This window comes from Mytilus edulis, chromosome 10 (genome assembly GCF_963676685.1).
Source record: "Mytilus edulis chromosome 10, xbMytEdul2.2, whole genome shotgun sequence".
Classification (NCBI taxonomy): domain Eukaryota; kingdom Metazoa; phylum Mollusca; class Bivalvia; order Mytilida; family Mytilidae; genus Mytilus; species Mytilus edulis.
Window position 1 is genome coordinate 57941545 of NC_092353.1, and position 18121 is coordinate 57959665.

The window sequence follows — 18121 nt, forward strand, 5'->3', positions numbered from 1 at the left end:
TAATTGAACATATATTGGTATGTCTGTTGAAGCTCATCGTCGAGTAAGTTGACATTTTAAAAATGCCCTTATATATTATTGAATAAAAATGATATTTTCACTTTTCTAAAACGATTACAAAGTGCGCCATGTTTTATTTCGTTAGTGAAAAGATGGTTATAGACCTAAGGACAATTAAAACTTTAATAAAGAGTCTGTTCTGTTATCATTCAAGAACCAGCCCTGTAATTATTTATCACTCATGGGCCAGTATCATGAAAACCTATCTTAAGTTTCATTTAAGAGAGAGTTTGCCAATAATTGCTTACATCCACCTCCCACCTCATTTGAACTTTGGCAGATAGTTGTCTCATTGGCAATCATACCATATCTCCTTATCTTTATATTAAAAAAGTATTTTCAAACATTGAATAAAAACAAAAATGACAGAGGGAGATGCTCCACACGGTCCAATGAAAACAAGGGACCATTTTTCTTTCCCTATTGTTAATTTTCTTTTTTTGAACGGTGATTTTCCTTTGGCATCGGTGTTCGATATGCGAGTTCGATATGTGTCTTTTATAATTTGTTGTTGGCTTTGAACAAGCTGTCAGTAACTGCGAGTACTCTCAGATCTGTACTTTGTGTCTTTTTTGTTGTTAGGGATGTATTATAATTAATTACCCTGCAATGTCCGGGTTTGTGTTTTTGTTGGATTTTTTTTTTCTGCTTTGTATCGATCTGATGTTTTAATATAAAAAAAGGAGATATGGTTTGATTGCCAATGAGACAACTATCCACCAAAGTTCAAATGAAGTGGATGTAAGCAATTATAGGCTACCGTGCGGCCTTCAACAATGAGAAAACCCATACCATATGGTCGGTTATAAAAGGCCCCGACATGAAAAAATATGAAACAATTCAATTGAGAAAACTAACGGCCTAATTTATAACAAAACAATTTACGAAAACCAAATATGACACAGGCTCCTGACTTGGGACAGGCACATACAGAATATGGCGGGGTTAAACATGAGCGCTCAACTCTCCACTAACCTGGGACAGAGGTGTAACAGTACAACATAAGAAAAAACTATAAAAATAAGTTGCAATAGGCTCATCTCATCAGATGGATACAAATAGAAATACATCTAACGAAACACAGAGTGCACGTGAACAGATACTTATACATCCCCCACAACAACAAATAATAATATCATCAGACAAATTATTTATAGAAACAGGAAGATATAAAAACTAATCAAGAGAAAATAGAATGTGTTGTAAATGTGGGAAAATTAGATAGAGAATGAATTACATTTCTTAATTAAATTCTCACGACCACACTCGCAAATGGTGTCAAAAGAGAGCCGAAAATTCAGTCCCTGAAATGTTCTCCCCTGAAGGGGGATCGAACCAGGAACCTTTGTGTTAGAAGTCCGATGCACTAACCACTACACCACGGCTCTCCGTCTATCTGTGGAAGTATAAGTCATAGTTCATGAGATTTTGTTCATAGAGATGCGTCTTGATCAACCAAGGGGTCCTGATAAAAATAAGGTTATCTTGACCTACATTTCACATATAAGTGACTGATTAAAGTTTGCGTTAGCGTCCATATCTGATATACAATCGTGGAGAAATAATATTTTAGTTTAAACAATATTTTATTTCAAAAAGTGCACAAAATATAATTATACAATATGAAATACAGGGATTCGGAAACAAAAAAACTTAAATAAATCCGTCTGCCTTTAAAAAAAAATGACAAAATTAGGAACATAGTATAAGAAACTCGTATAATTTAATTTTCAATTCTTATCTAACATGTTTATTCTGTAGTTTGTCCGTTACTCAGAAGTCAGTTTGATCGAAAAATGTGATCAACTCGTATTTTCATAATTATAGTGCATGTAGCTGAGAAATATGTTAATGCTTCGAAAATAAGGTTACATCAAATAATGTTTTAACATCTTAATCGACATCGACATAAAAATAATTGTTACGGACCAAATCTCCGTTTCTGAAATAAATCGTTGTACAACTTTAAAAATATTTTCGTTTTCCTCATCGCTGATTAGTTCACTACCTGATAATAATGTTTGTATATTAGATATTGGTAGTGTAGAAATGGTTTGTGTTCTGATGAGTCGATTATGACATTCTAGCAAATAGTGTTTGCTGCTCTCAACTTGCCCACATATACAGAGGCTGGAAAGAACAATATTTTTTTCTGGAAAAGGTGTTCATTTAAGTCACTGCAGTTCAACCGGAGTCTGGCGTGAAGTATTTGGCCTTTTCTACAACCAGCTTTATAATATGTGGGGACTTTCTTAGTATCTCGATTTATATAATTTTTAAAGTCATAAGAAACCTCAAATTAAAAAGAAAAATATGCATTATTATGTTGTTTATAACTAAATGGATAGTTTTCATTATACAACTTATGTACATAAAATTATACATTTTTCTGAGGAAAATTCTTTAATTTGTCCACATTTAGAAGAAGTTTACTATAGCACCGGTTTGAGCGGAATTCTTTTAAAAGAATTATTTTTAAGATAGACTCTGTAGAACATATGTTTTTCTTGTTGTTGTTGCCTTTATGTATATATGTTTGTTCCAGAGGAGTTAGTTGTATGTTGTTGGTGTGGTTTGTTTGAAACTTTGATATTTACGACTATAGTTCCTTACTTTCGTTGCATGCATCATTGTACAAAACAACAGATTTATTTAGTACAGACTCGGAACCAAAACACAAAACAACACTGGTTACATTTTCGTAAGCTTCGCTCTCTTCCCACATGGAATTTACTGACCCCATATATATTGTATTTGGTCACTAGCACACTATGTAACGAATTTATCTTACCGACTATCTTAAAACATGTGATATATGGATAAGTGGCATATAAAAGTGATCAATATTATTAGTATTATGAACTCACTTCCATATGTCTATTTAAGGGCATACGATACAGTTTTGAACCTGTATTTACAAGTTGATGAAAAAAGTATCTTCAAAATTTATGCATTCTTTATTCAGAAATGATACATATTTATCAATTGGTCATGAATTGAGAAAAGAAACGTCATTTTTTTGCTGTATATTTATCCATTTAATCGTCTGTTAAAACCTTGAAGATTTTTTTCTCACCGCCGTCTTGTTCGTATAAAGGGACACAACTCCACTACTAACCTGTCCTAATATGAAAACTTACTAACCTATAATATGAAATATTTATACACGGTCTCCACGAGGTTGCTCTTAACCAATCATATTCTTAAAATGTATAGGTGGATTTACTAAGGTAAATATAAACAGAAGTGCCTGTAATATCCATTGTGTAATGTACTTATTAATTTGCAGATGAACCAATCTGAAATTTTTGAACTGAAATAAATTAAAACGACGCTTTAAATGTTTCTTTTTTGTTCAGATTTCCTATACTGATAGTCCCGCACTTAAGAGAAATTTTTCTTTTGGTCTATCGATATGTTTCAAATATTTTGTTATGTATATGCGATCAGTGGAAGCTACTGAGGTTACATTCGTATTTTTACCATTGCGCTGTCAGTTTTTTTTCCACTTAGGGATTTTTGAAAGTCCCCGAGGTATCTTTCGTCTCCTTTGTCAAACATCAACGAGGAAAACATTAAAGGAGTAGGTCCGGTAAGGACCGATTTTGGCCTCAAATTTCAGGTTCATCTGACGAAAGATTTTGACCACTTTTTAAACACTTAAGTGTCTATTTTATTTGAATTAATTAGTTTATGTGAAAGATTTTAACAGATTTAGTCATTTAAAACGATCCGATTCAAGCTCAAATATGAAAAATCACCTAATATGCCGAAAAATGTCATTTTTCAGATGGTTTTTGGTAAAAATGAAAGTGGCCGCATCCGTGTTCATTCTCAACCTTTATATATGTTATGTATTATCATAAAATACAACTTACATTTCAATATTAAGGATGAACACGAATGCGGCTACTTTCGTTTTACACGAAAACCGTCTAAAATTTATACTAAAATGCTAGAATTATGAGGATTTCAGTAATTTAGCATGACTTAATGGTGCTAGTACCGGATATATGTGCATTGTATTGTCTAAAACAGCCCATATTTATGTAGCAGAAGCATTCTACTGTCCAATAAATAACTAAAGGTTTACATTTTAACAATTTTGTAAAACTGCTATATTTTGGGGCCAAAAAGGGGTCTTACTGAACCTACTCCTTTATTATAATAAAAATGAGATGAGACAACTATGGATTTTTATATCAAAAGAGATGACATAATACTACTGAAATAAGGGAAAGTGAAACTATAAAAACTAAATGAAAATCTTCTTGTTTATTAAAAACTTTTATTGGGACATAGAACAGCATGACAGTGTATATATTCATATATATATTATATATATTTGTAATATTTTTGGTCAATAATGGAAGACTGTTCCGAAATCGTTATCGCATCGTGCATCGCAAACAGCAAACATCTAATGACACATGTTGTCCTTTTATGCAGAGTATTTATCGTTTTTTGTTTTAATGATGTTGATATCTAGGAAATCTATTTTTGAAATTCTCTGAAATGAAGCATAAAAAAACAAAAAGTTATCAATATATTTCAACTTCTATTAGACACTTTAGACCATGTCTTGCCTGTTCCGTTATTTTGAGAGTGTGGCATCTGTAGTTTTTTTTTTGTGTATATTAAGTTGAATTTAACCACTATTTTTTTAAGTTCTAGTATTGAATTAATTAAACTAGCAAATTAAAATGTATTGCGTTTATTGAGATTCGGTTTCATATATATATATATAATTAAAAATAAATCAATTAACAAAACATTTCAGAATTTAAAGAATAGAAAAAAAATATAATGTACAATTGAAGAGTTCCGATAAGATCATTAAAAACCAAGAAATAGACCATTTCCTATGGTGTTGTAATCAAAATAAAAGGCGTGCAAAATGTTACCTCGGATATATGATATATACCGTACCTCTCTTTCAGCAGTCTGTCGTCTGTAATTAGCACCAATAAACGCTATATAATGAGAAAAATGAAGTGTTTGTTTAAATTTATAAAGAAGTGTATAAAATAAGCGAAGCCAAACAAATCAAACCCATGGCGTGTGATTAAAAACATTAAAATACCCCCCCCCCCCCTCGCCCCCCAAAAAAACCCAACCAAACAAACTAACTCATAGGGAAATCGAAAACGATCAAATGAGTACTAGAGGAGATATTTGACCTAAACAGACCTATTAGTTATATAAAATAACCAAATCAACTTTAGGTCACCTTTCCTTGATGAAGTTGGAACCTAATCTTTATATATTTTTTTATTTTGAACTGAGGTTTAAGAAAGATGAGCTAAAAAAAGTAAAGGCTATTATATAATAGCTAGGAGTTCTAACTTCTGAGCTGGTTGTGAATATGTATATTTTAGCAGTCAACCAGTACCGATTAAATGCTTGAAAATGAAAATACACGCTATAAACTAGTATGTCTGAAGAACGTTTTTGGAATTTAATTTTTCTGGAACGACCTAGACTTACCGAAAAACGAAAACTTTAGTTCACAAACAGTTGTATCGACAAAAATTAGAAAAAAAACCCGAAAAGAACACTTCATAACGTGACTGTTATTTTAACATTTTTATTATTATTAAAAATCACAATACTTACCCGTTAGAATAGTTCCAAGAAGAAGAAATGAACTGAGTGTAATATTAGCACCAAAAATACTGACTTCATTCATCATTGCACGCATGCTTATAGTGAAAATGATTCCGAAAAGCTGAAGAAGAAATGATTTCGGATAGTAAATCAGTAATGGCTATATATATATATATATATATTACATTTTTTTTTAAATTGACTTCATGGCATTCGAAAAAGATAATAAAGTCATGTTCTTTCATGCGGTGGAACCAGATAAACAAGACCAAATGTAAAATGTGCGTATTTAAATATATGAACTTGTTTTTCTTGTTTTTTAGTTCGTTCAAAACAAATAAGAGAGTGAAAATGCTCGAGTCGCACTACTTTCACAACCATTGAGACCAATTGCATTGGCATTGTAAGAATCTCCTGCACAAACATTACGCCACACACGTTTCTATTTTAAAAAAAAAACCAACAACATATCAATCATTTAGAAAATACTTCTGAACATATTACCTGTGCTGAAGCGTTTAAAAGCCCGGATGATGTACCCTCCGATTCTGGATAGGTAATTTCTGCAGCAATTTCAAACCCTACAGGCAAGTAACCAGTCATGAAAAATCTACGTCAACGAAAAAAGATAAAGAAAGGAACGTTTTTTTGTTATACAAAAACTGCATTTCATGCAAAGCTTTATAAAAATAGTGACAGATTAAACTACTTTTTGAAAACTAAATGCCATTATATAGCGAGGCTATAGAATTTATTTTACTTTCATTCAACGATTTTTTTCTCTACAAAAAAAGTAATCAGTTCACAAAGCAAGTCACCCTTTACAGTGCTCTTGTGAAATGGAAAAGATCTCAACATTTATTTCATAGCTGATGGTATCCTGCCGATTAACTTGAAGCGGAACTAATAGCAAGCTGAAAATACATACCCTAATATTCCAGCACATAGATATACTACCCATAGTAAGTTTACATTCAGTGTGAAAGTAAATGCCACCATACCAGCTAACGACAGCAAATATATACCAACAGTTGTCCCCCTGCGATAAACAGATAAAGAATTAGAACTACATTTTATCACTGTTTTATATGTTCAAAAAATGAAAAGAGATGTAATTCCATACGTACATAATTGTAAATGAGTCAGCAAGCCAACAAAACAAATTTTCCACTGTGTCACAGTGTGTAAAAAAAAACGACTTGTCTATATATATAACTGTGGCCTTGCATGTCTGATTGTAAATATGTTATTTTTTTTATATATATTGAGTGAATTATTATCATCTACTGAATCTGATTAAATACAGATCCTGTGTCTACATTTCTCTTACATGACCTGACAACGTTCCGTTCTACTTTTAAAATGCCCGTTCGGGATCCTCTGGTTAAGTCGAAATTATACACACATTCAAAAATGTGTAGGCAGAAATTTCATTGGCTGGTGTAAACATTACCAGAACTAAAGGTGCTGTCAGGTCCTTGAAAGCAAAGCCTACACACTGGTATATTGGGTTCGGATTAAAATGTATTGCTCATAACCTCTGAGATGATATTCTTACTTGAAAGTTTTAGTTTTATCAAGCCATACTCCAGCTAGTATAGCTCCTACTATTCCAGCTATAACAACTGTTAATCCTATTTCTCCAGCTTCTTTTTGGTGACCCTAAATAATTATTACAGTGGAGAATACACATGGACTTTTTTGATAACCAATTTTTGAACAGCAGTATTCACATATATTCGAGTTTTTATTCTTGCAAAAAATATATATAGCGTTTTTGAAGTTTTAAGCATTACAAGAACAATACATGGCATGTCACTGCGTTGCATCGATTGAGGTTATATTTGTACAAAGTCTAACTGATGCTGATTTCCCAAACTCTGTTCAATTTTACTGAAAAAATACTCACATCGATAATGAGTAAGGATGAAAATTCTACAACTCAGCATTATCTAGTACACACCCGTCATATCGCGGGTCCGTGACTGAATTAAAGTATATAACTATGCCTAAGTCTTATTTTAGTAATTAGTATTGTCATCTGATAAAGTCATGTCGATTATAAGATACAAAGTTTTCTCTGCTTTCAAATATTTCTGTTTGAACCCGTCGACTTGGAACTTATCAATAATGGGTAATATTAATTATTTGGAAAACAAAAGGTCCTGGCTATCCAGGAATGGAGTATTTTTAATCAACAGCATTGTGGTATATTAGTTATCTTAGAAAGTCTTGCTGATTGCTGAATAAAACTACAATAGGGAACAATTTGACAATGATTGAATTTAGTAGGGTCAGCCCTTTGATTATGACCCGTGTATATAGCAAAATCCTAAATACACTGTTTGGTGGTGCGCCTGTCAAATGCGGAACGTACAGATAAGGTAATAGCTAACAGGTGAATATACTATTGACATCGGTATCGGATTCGACCCGGAACTTGTTAATTATTGGTAATATTAATTATGTGGAAAACAAAAGGGTCTGGAGTGGTGTAATTTTTAATCTACACCATTGTCCTATATTAGTTATATATAGAGTTGAATTCTTTGATTTGTCGTTTTTACCCGATGACGGCTAACAAATTGGACCTCGTAATTTTAGTATTATAGATGCAACTCATCCCTTTCCACTTAACCCACTTAAACTTTGACGAAAATTGTCTTTGAACAATGAGTATTGTAAAATTTAAAAATTGAAGGAAACAGCAAGTGGATGCATGATGATGCGGTAGATGTAAATATTGCTTATACGCTAAAACTTAACATCATCGAGCTCCTAACCAAATACCAAACTATTCGCTGACATAGAAGTGAAGACAAACATTGACAAAAAACTACTCAATGTATTTCGGACGGACAGACTGACAAACGGAATGACAGTATGACTCATCAATGGAGTTGGTCGGTTGTTTGACCTGCTTTTATAGTTGGCGACTCGGGTAGAAATAAAGACATGCAGTGTGATGGCCAAATGTGCACTATCCACTGGTAACCAAAGTATGATCTAATTAATGACTAGAAATGATTATACAATCTTCAAGAATGAGCAAACACCACACCATATACATATGAAAGCCCCGGCATTTACAAAAATGTGACGCAATTCCAAAGAGAAGCTAGACTACAGGTCTGATTTCTGCTTATTAACGAAATAAAAACAAACATGGCAAACAACAACGAATGAACATCACTGAATTATAAGCTTCTTGATTGGGACAGACACACAACGGGTGAGTCTTTCTAGCAAAACTATATTTTTATAAATTTGTAAAACAAATAAATCAATCATTGAAGGTTTTTAAAGATAAAAAGTACATACCGGATAATAGTGCAAAACGACGGGATTCAGTAATGTTGCTATGGCGTAGTAGGATCCTGTGTTTATCCCTAAAAGTACATTCTAGAATGTTTAAAGATATATTCATATAATACATATCTTTTTTAATTAAATATTTTGAGGAATTTGAAGAGTGCTTTTGACAACAGCGTTAATTTTCATTTTTCATCTTTCTGGATTTTCGTACATCTTTCATTTTATTTTTGAAAACTGATTCGAATTCTTCAAGTTTATTTGTGTGCAGAAGCTCTACTGTTTGATCTCTGTGGAAAATTGGCTCATTGGCAATAAGATCAATTTGGTTTTTTGGTTTTTTTTTTTCAAATAATCTGTGTTAAACTCTGTAATATTTTTTCCAATTGTTTTTTTTTATTATTAATATATAGGCTCCGGCATGTAACTTTTAAGATGGCGGTTTGAACAGCGACAGCAATTCTAATAAACTTACCTACCATAAGTTAATACCAGTAAAAGAAAGCCCCTGTTTTTTAGCAGTCTCAGCAGGGATTTACCGTAATGTTGACTGGCAGCATTTCTTACTGCTAACCACTGAGCTCTACTTGGTGGTTGTGGTGGTTCTTTCTTAAAAACTGCAACAGTAGAAAGAAGTCTATTATCTTTGTTACTTCCTGTACAATATGTATCCCAAACTGATTTATTAATCTTTTAATTTAATTATCTTGTTTTTATTTTCTATCCTTTTCAAAAAGTGAGACCTAAATTGTTCTATGGTGGATGTTGCATTTTTATTTTTGTGATTAAAAAAAGTCGCATTACTGCAAAAGCGTCAATGTAATAGAAATCGCTATCATTTTATTTAAAACTCGTGCTAATAATCATCATTACAGTCGGCAGAAAAAATTCACTCGCTTCACAAGTAAAGACTTTTGCATATTTTTTTATTAACACAACATATGTGATTACCTGAATTAATTTTTATCTTATCATTTAGAAATAAAGAATACAACGAGTTATACACTTGAATGCGATATGATCTGCCCGTTCTTCTTCTATATGTTTAAATTTGTTTTTCATATGCAACCATTCTCTTAATTAAACTTGTTACCAAATTGTTAGAATACACATTAGCGTATGGAATATGTCAAATGTCAAACGCAAATAAGTTAAAATTGGTGTTGGTTTTTTTTCCGGACGGAAACTTCACCTCACTCGATCCTCTTCTCCTCGTAACAACACGCCAATGTAATATAATCACGGAAGAAATAAACAACATCATGTTGGTTTTAAATGTGTTCAGAGACATTGAACAGGGACAGAAAGTTGTTGTTTTAATAGCTTTACTTACTAACTAAAACAAGTAAAAAGAGAACCGTTGTGACACCAGCACCAATATAAAACAAGGTATATAATTGGCTGCTGACCAGATCTATGTCGGGACTATATTTTACCAGGAGCGGAGGTAGTAAAAAGCCAACAGCTGCACCAATCTAAAAAGATGGCAATATAAAATAGCAATTGTAATCTATACTGTTTAATTTGACGTGGTATCGAATTTAAAATTTCTATTAACCACACGATGGGTGCTCATTAAGAGCGCAAAATGTTATGACAACCGTGAGCAACACGACGGATGCCAAATTTAGAGCAAGAATTGTTTACCCTCTCAAGAGCAACTGAGATTATTCCTTTTTCTGTAGTTTTTTTTGTGGTAAATACTCTTTATTAGTTTTCCACGTAGCATTTTATTCATTCTCTATCCGTAGTGTTTTTGTCATGACAAAGGCGGTCTCATGAGTTTTATTGTACTTTTGGTATCTTGCGCCACTTATGTGATCACTCTGCTCTTTTGACACCCAATCAAATTTTTAAAATTATCATAATCACGGTAGGTATAGTGTCCGGTTTTTTGAGTGATTTGGTCCATTTTTTTCGAGTGTAGTCGGGCTTTTTCGAGTGATAAAACATGCGATAAATTTCGTAATTATAACAGTTTTTAACATTAATACCCATCTTATATTGAATTATAATATATGTTTTAATCAACAAAGAAGCTTAATTTCCTTGTATTTAATAAAAAAAAAATCAGTGTTTGATATTATTGTCCGGTTTTTTTCGAGAGCAACTGTGAATTCGTCCGGGTCTTTAGACAAATAGTCCGTGTTTTTTACAGAAAAATTTGAAGGTATTCTAGGCTTTAAAAAATTATGTCTAAACGGTGTCTACAAAATTATGCTATTCAAAAGAGGTGACATAATGATCTTAAGTTAAGTACTTTCTTGCAAGCAGACACTCTCTACTAACGATTTTTTTTACGGAAACACAATCACCTGCAAATTGTATACTCGTACATATATTATCATTTTTTGTTGGCTTGGGTGATGTTACATGAATGTTGAAAGTTCACGACAGAAAAAGTGAAGAAATCGTCTTTGATTTGTTTCTCATATAGTCTATTTGAACCCAGTTATTAATTTAAAGCAATGTTAAATAATATACCTGGTTACCAAATACACCTAAAGATGTTGCTGTGGATACTTGGTTTGGACCAAACCATATTGCTGCAAGTCTCGCCGGGATACCAAGTATAAAAATTTGAGCTACCGAACAAACAGACTGACCGAACATCAATAACGCAAAACGATCGGGGTTAACACATGCTACTTTAATCCAAGCGCCAACTGCATTCAGGAAACTGCCGCAAATAATCACAACCCTAAGTCCTTTTTTGTCTAGAAGCCATGTCGATGGAAAGATAAGTGGTATATACACTAGCATGTACACCATAGAAAGCCAGTCAAGAGCAGTCTCCTGCTGAAATTTGTCCTCTGGTAAACTGGCATTGTAATAGTTAAGTAAAACATCTCCTATTATGTTTAAATGCAACCATTGGAAGTTGTTAGTTAATGAAACAAATGAGAACAGAAAAAGTATAATCCAACGCCTTTTGTAGACCTGAGGTAAAATACTATCTTCGGTAACTTTCTTTGTCTTTTCTTCGGTAACTCTCGGTGTCTTATCTTCGGTAACTTTCGATGTCTTATCTTCGGTAACTTTCGGTGTCGGTTCTTCTTGACCATTCATTGTACTGCAATTCAATTAGTCAATGCTTATACGATAATAAGTGCTATTATTGTATAGCAATATAATATTTCCAACAGAAAGTTACCAAAAGTTAGCGTGCAATAAATTCTATTATTGCATAGCAATATAATATTTCCCACAGAACGTAACCAAAAGTTAGCGTGCAATAAATTCTAATATTGCACTAGTGCAATAAATCTTCAAAATTCATGACGTCAAAAATTCATCAACGACAAAATCTTAGTTTAAACCAATTTTTACTCTCAAATATTATATTGCTATACAATAAAAGGGTTATTGCATGAATATTGGGAAATATTGTCCCTCGTAGAATATATATTGCACTCGCAAGCTCGTGCAATATAAAATTCTACTCGGGACAATATTCCCCAATATTCATGCAATAACCCTATAATAATATTATTAATTCGTATATTTTAACAAATTTGATTCGTTTAGGGATAGTCACATGTTAAACTATATTTTCGAAGGTAGTGAGAAAACGACGGATAGCAAAAAGCATATTGACCTGCAAAAAGCATATTGCACGGTTATTTTTAGAATATCTAAAAACCGATATACTTTGTGACGTCATGTAATGAATTTCAGGATATTGTTTAACGTTTTCAGTGATCGATTATTTGACGAAAAAAATCTTCGAATACATAAGATGTCAAAAAAAAGTAAATGAAATAACAACTAATATGTTATTATTGTCAAGGAGACAATGTAATATCTATAAAGTTCCAACAAACCTAAATGACGATTTTGATACAAACATGGTCGGAAATTAATAATATAACAAATATAGCCTTTGTATGAGGTCAATACAGGATATATCGACCCAAAGAAGTATATCGACCTCGGACTTCGTCCTCAGTCAATATACTTCTTTCAGGTCAATATATCCTTGTATTGACCTCATACAAAGGCTATATTTGTATAATATTCATGCAATAACCCTATATTATAAAATTTATGATTTGCAGGAAGAAAAATAAAACTTTATTATATATTTTTTTAATTCGCACAGTCTAGATAGGCTAAAAAGGGATATGTGTGCTTGAAAATTGTAGTAACCCGCTAAATTCAGTGTCTGTACTATGTAAGAATATTTTATATAGTGCTCATGCTGTAGTGTTGTTTGTCTGTATGCAGTTGTATTTTTTCTTTTTGGGTATTGTTTTATAGTATATTGACATCTTATACCAATCTGACTCTGAGCACGCACTATATTATTGTCTTTATACTGCAATCTAGAAAAACATTTTCAATTGTTGTTTATTGTGTTAATGTTATTTATTTGATTTAAATATTAGGAAAATCCCCCTTTAAAAAGGCCTCATATCACACAGACGGAGAAATATAAAACACGATGAAATGTACATCATTACCGCAATCAATGATGAGCGCATTCGTTGCAGACAAAAATATCATCAATAAACATAAAACATAATGATTTATAGGTTGCAAACAAAAAAATATTAATAAGTGAAATATGTTTTCCCAAAAATTGCAAAAGAAACAAGTTTGAGTCGTTAAACGCATCGTTGTTTACATTGGAAACAAGAACAGGATGAAAAGGTCGTATGAATAATTAAATATAATTTCGACAATTTCTATTTAAATATTCATGAGGAAAAGTGATATCAGGTCAGTGACCGTGTATGGCATAGAAATACAGTCAACGCATTTTGACTGCTCAAATAGAACGAGTGCAGTATAAATCGAATTATAGTCATTTTGCCAATTCCGTTATGAATATTGTAATTATAGCTTCAAATTCATACATACGATTTGTTTGCCTAGGAAGATACTTACGGTCTGAATAGGGGTCCTTTATTTCTCTATTTTTAATGTTTAAAGCCATGATTTTCTTCATTTTTGATAATATTTGCCTGATATTCTTTATTCTTTATATTTCAACACCCTTTTTCACATTCTTTTTTTTTTGCAAGTTGAACCCTATTGCTCTCTATATTCTTAATATATACCGCCCTTTTTTTCTTTATTCTGTGTTTTTGTCTTTTTTTCTCTTTTCTTTATACTTGTTGTCCTTTATTCTGCATTACTTATAGATTATTTTCTATTCTGGTAACCCAATCTTAACCCCTGACTTTTAAATTCACAACTGAGAGCTAGCGGAATGAGCAAACTAATCTATGTCTATGATCATATAAGTGATGCGTAATGTGTGCGATATTAACATTTTCAAATCTTTTCATCACATGTAATCTTCCAATCGTTATTTTCATCAAAAATGTTTATACTTTACTTTAAACTTATTACGCTTTGCATGGGCAAGCAACCCTTGGTATGTTAAGTTATATCATTGTATAATTTAGCATATGAAAATTCGGTGATAAAGTACATTGTATTTTTAAATCATGTTGAATATTTAAAATTTCGAGGTCATTCACTTCGACGGTAAAATCCTAGTATTTTAAAATCAAAACAACACATGCAGCTTTATCAGTGATATATGATTGACAAAAAATTGCGGCAAAATCCTTGTAAAATCAAATCAATACATGCAGCTATTAGTCAGTTATGATTGAGAAGAAATTGAACTATCTTTCTTATGTTGTTTGAATATTCGTCTTTAATGCGGGGTTCATACATTGCCGATTATTGCTCCCGTTTGAGATCAGACAGCGATACGACACGAAAAGTGAAAAAGTCGGATTAGTATCCTCAATTATCTGGAATGTCCTATTATTGTCTGAACGCAGTCGTTTTAGTTCGTAACAGATTCGTTCGGGTCAGGAAGGGTTCGAATAGTTCGGCAAAGCACCCGACAGTTAGGTGCGTCCCGTAACATTCGGGGAAACTCAGCCGATTTTGTCTTGTCGGATTACAATCGGGCCTATGTCGTGACAGATTCTGTTGTATCGGATCGAATTTCTAACAATGTTCTGTGTATTTTGGACGGTGTCCTGTGGAACGGGAATGATCTGGAGAAATTTTTTATTGCTGTTTTTCAGCCGATTGAGTCCAGATTGCATCCAGATCTTGCCGATTGCGAACCGTTTTTGCCGAAATCGTTCCGAAACAATCCCGTTATTAATTCAAAATTCGTCAATGATACCCACGAGTGCCGACAATTACAGAATACAATACGACTGAGACCAGACAAAGCCGTTTGCAATGCGATAGAGCGGACCGTGATAGGATTACGTTACGACAGTACCTGATCATCCTGAGTATGCCGACAGTTTTCGAACGGATAACTTCCGTCAGCGTCGGTTCACTGTCTGGTCACTGTCTGACTCTGTCGGATTACATTCGGTAGAATCGGGACGCAGTCGTGACAGACTCGGTCGAATTTTACCTGGCGAAAGATACAAATCGGATTAGAAGCGGATTTAGAACGGGATTATCGGGATAAATACTCTTGGAAACGGTTGAATATTGACCCTTAATTCCTGAATAATATCTGATTCTTGTCGTGATTAAATTATTTCTTTTACAAATTTTAATTAAAGTTTTAATTTCCATCCACGATTCACAGGATCTTGATCAAACTTTTAATAAATTTTAATCGGGAATGGTCTTGTCAAGGACATCAGTAAAAATCGTGAATGTGTGACCCGGTCTTAACCAATAATATTGTGAGTAAAGCTTAAGCTGGGGTCACACATTCACGATTTTTACTGCCGTCCTTGACAGGACCATTCCCGATTAAAATTTGTCAAAAGTCTGATCAAGATCCTGTGAATCGTGGATGGAAATTCGATTTGAATCTTTCGCCAGGTAAAATTCGACCGAGTCTGTCACGACTGCGTCCCGATTCTACCGAATGTAATCCGACAGAGATCAGATAGTGACAAGACAGTGAACCGACGCTGACGGAAGTTATCCGTTCGAAAATTGTCGGCATAATCGGGATGATCAGGTTCTGTCGGAATGTAATCCTATCACGGTCCGCTCTATCGCATTGCAAACGGCTTTGTCTGGTCTCAGTCGTATTGTATTCTGTTATTGTCGGGACTTCTCCAGATCATTCCGTTCCACAGGACACCGTCCCGAATACACAGAACATTGTTAGGAATTCGATCCGATACAGCAGAATATGTCACGACATAGGCACGATTGTAATCCGACTAGACAAAATCGACTGAGTTTCCCCGAATGTTACGGGACGCATCTAACTGTCGGGGTGCTTTGCCGAACTATTCGGACCCTTCCCGACCAGTAGGAATCTGTTACGAACTAAAACGACTGCGTTCAGACAATAATAGGACATTCCAGATAATTGAGGATACTAATCCGACTTTTTCACTTTTCGTGTCGTATCGCTGTCTGATCTCAAACGGGAGCAATAATCGGCAATGTGTGAACCCCGCATTAGCACTTGATTCTGAAAACTATGCACTTTTTTCTGTCAATTTCAAACAAATTTCGCTCGTGGTAGCGATCTCGCATCGACTTCCAGTGGTCGATCTGATCACCCGTCTTTTCAAAGTAAGCTTAAGACTTGTCAGTTTGAAAAAAAACCAACAGAAAGCAAGAATTTGTCCGAGATGTAAACTACTACCTAATATAAGTTTGAAACCTTTTATCGTTTTAGTGCAAAACAAGGTACATGCATTTTCAAATTTCATGAGAATTATATTTGCATGTAATATTTCCCGCTGGACATTAAGCAGCCACCAATTAATTCGGTTCTTCAAATGTATAGATACGTAATCTATAATTACCCAATTTAAGCAAGATTATATAATATTTTGAACTAAGTTATATATATTCAAAGCGGGGATACAATCTTTGACATTTAGATAATTCAAACTAATTTGTTTTAAAACTATTGACTGTATAATAAAGGAATTTGATTTGTTAAAATACGTCAGTTTCGTCATTCATTTGAAAAATCAAACAAGGTGAAACGGAGTTCACTCAGTATACTGTTTAACTGAAGGTCAAATAAATGATTGTATGATAATACAATGTACATATTTAAGAAAATTTGAATAACCTTTATTCGAAACTATAGTTTGACCAGCGATTGAGGATAATAAAAAAAAACAGAAAGGGGGTACGGCAATAGTGTTTAAACTTAGATACGCGTGCATAAAATGTTGCTATAGTTTAATCACCTTACATCAATCATTAAATACAAATTTACAAGTCCGATTCAACATTACCCGTCAAAACAATAAGCTTAATAGTCAGACTCTGCATTCCGGTTTACAAAACAAGATCAGCTGAGCTTTGAACCGAATTAATGTTGGTTATCCAGCAGTATTCCTTGCAGGTGACACATGAACACAATCTTGCAAACTGTTTTGACCGTTTTGGGGTTACATTTCATTAAAATGATTATATTTCCTATCAAATACAGTTTCCTGATTTCAAATTAAAGTAGATGTTATATGATTGCGATTATACATCAAAGTTCATTGCTTACTAAGATATTTGTCTACTTGTTTGTTATTATTATAATGCTGACGATGTACTGTCATGAGCTTATGGCCTGTTAATAAACAGCATTAATAGTATAAACGGTTTCGACCTATTAAAAAGCATATTTAGAATTTCGCATTTCGTTCGGTACAATGCGACTCGTGTAAAGTAGTGTTTTGTTTATTTATTTTAAAATGCCTTACCTTTTCATTTTTATTTAGCTTTCCTCATCATTTTCAAAATACACAATACACATGTTAGTTACATCTAAAATGATCTATTATCATTATAGTAACCTCCTTTTTAGTATGTAATGTCAAGCGTATAATTTGGTTGTATATTTGATGAATGCTTACGTTACTTAAAAACCTTGAAAGGCATTATCGTGTATTAATATATATGTGTCACTCGAGGTCTTATCAAATCCTGTTCAAGTGAAAGTCTATTATGAAAAGACCACATAAAAAAGACTGATGTAATTTCTGAGAATGATTAGAATTCATCACATATGTATATAAGATTTCTGAAAATAATTAGAATTCATCACATATATGTATTTAAGCTTAAAAATAAGTATGTCATTATTGTACTAAATATATTGTGTTATCTAAACATAGGTTTAACTTATAAGGAACATATCTATATTGGTATATGCGTTATCTACTTATAA

The 18121-nt window shown here is 33.0% G+C and overlaps 1 protein-coding gene across 1 annotated transcript; it reads right to left on the reverse strand.

The window, feature by feature from the left end:
- Positions 1–4328: 4328 nt before the first annotated feature.
- LOC139491535 (choline/ethanolamine transporter flvcr2a-like) lies at positions 4329–17821 on the reverse strand. Its single transcript, XM_071279279.1, has 11 exons — positions 17655–17821; positions 11464–12052; positions 10313–10454; positions 9459–9596; positions 8989–9056; positions 7226–7329; positions 6596–6706; positions 6172–6277; positions 5677–5788; positions 4990–5033; positions 4329–4570 (listed from the first exon to the last, which is right to left on the reverse strand). The coding sequence occupies exons 1-11, from the start codon at positions 17660–17662 to the stop codon at positions 4502–4504; spliced, it is 1491 nt and encodes a 496-aa protein (XP_071135380.1). The 5' UTR covers positions 17663–17821; the 3' UTR covers positions 4329–4501.
- Between the last annotated feature and the right edge of the window lie 300 nt (positions 17822–18121).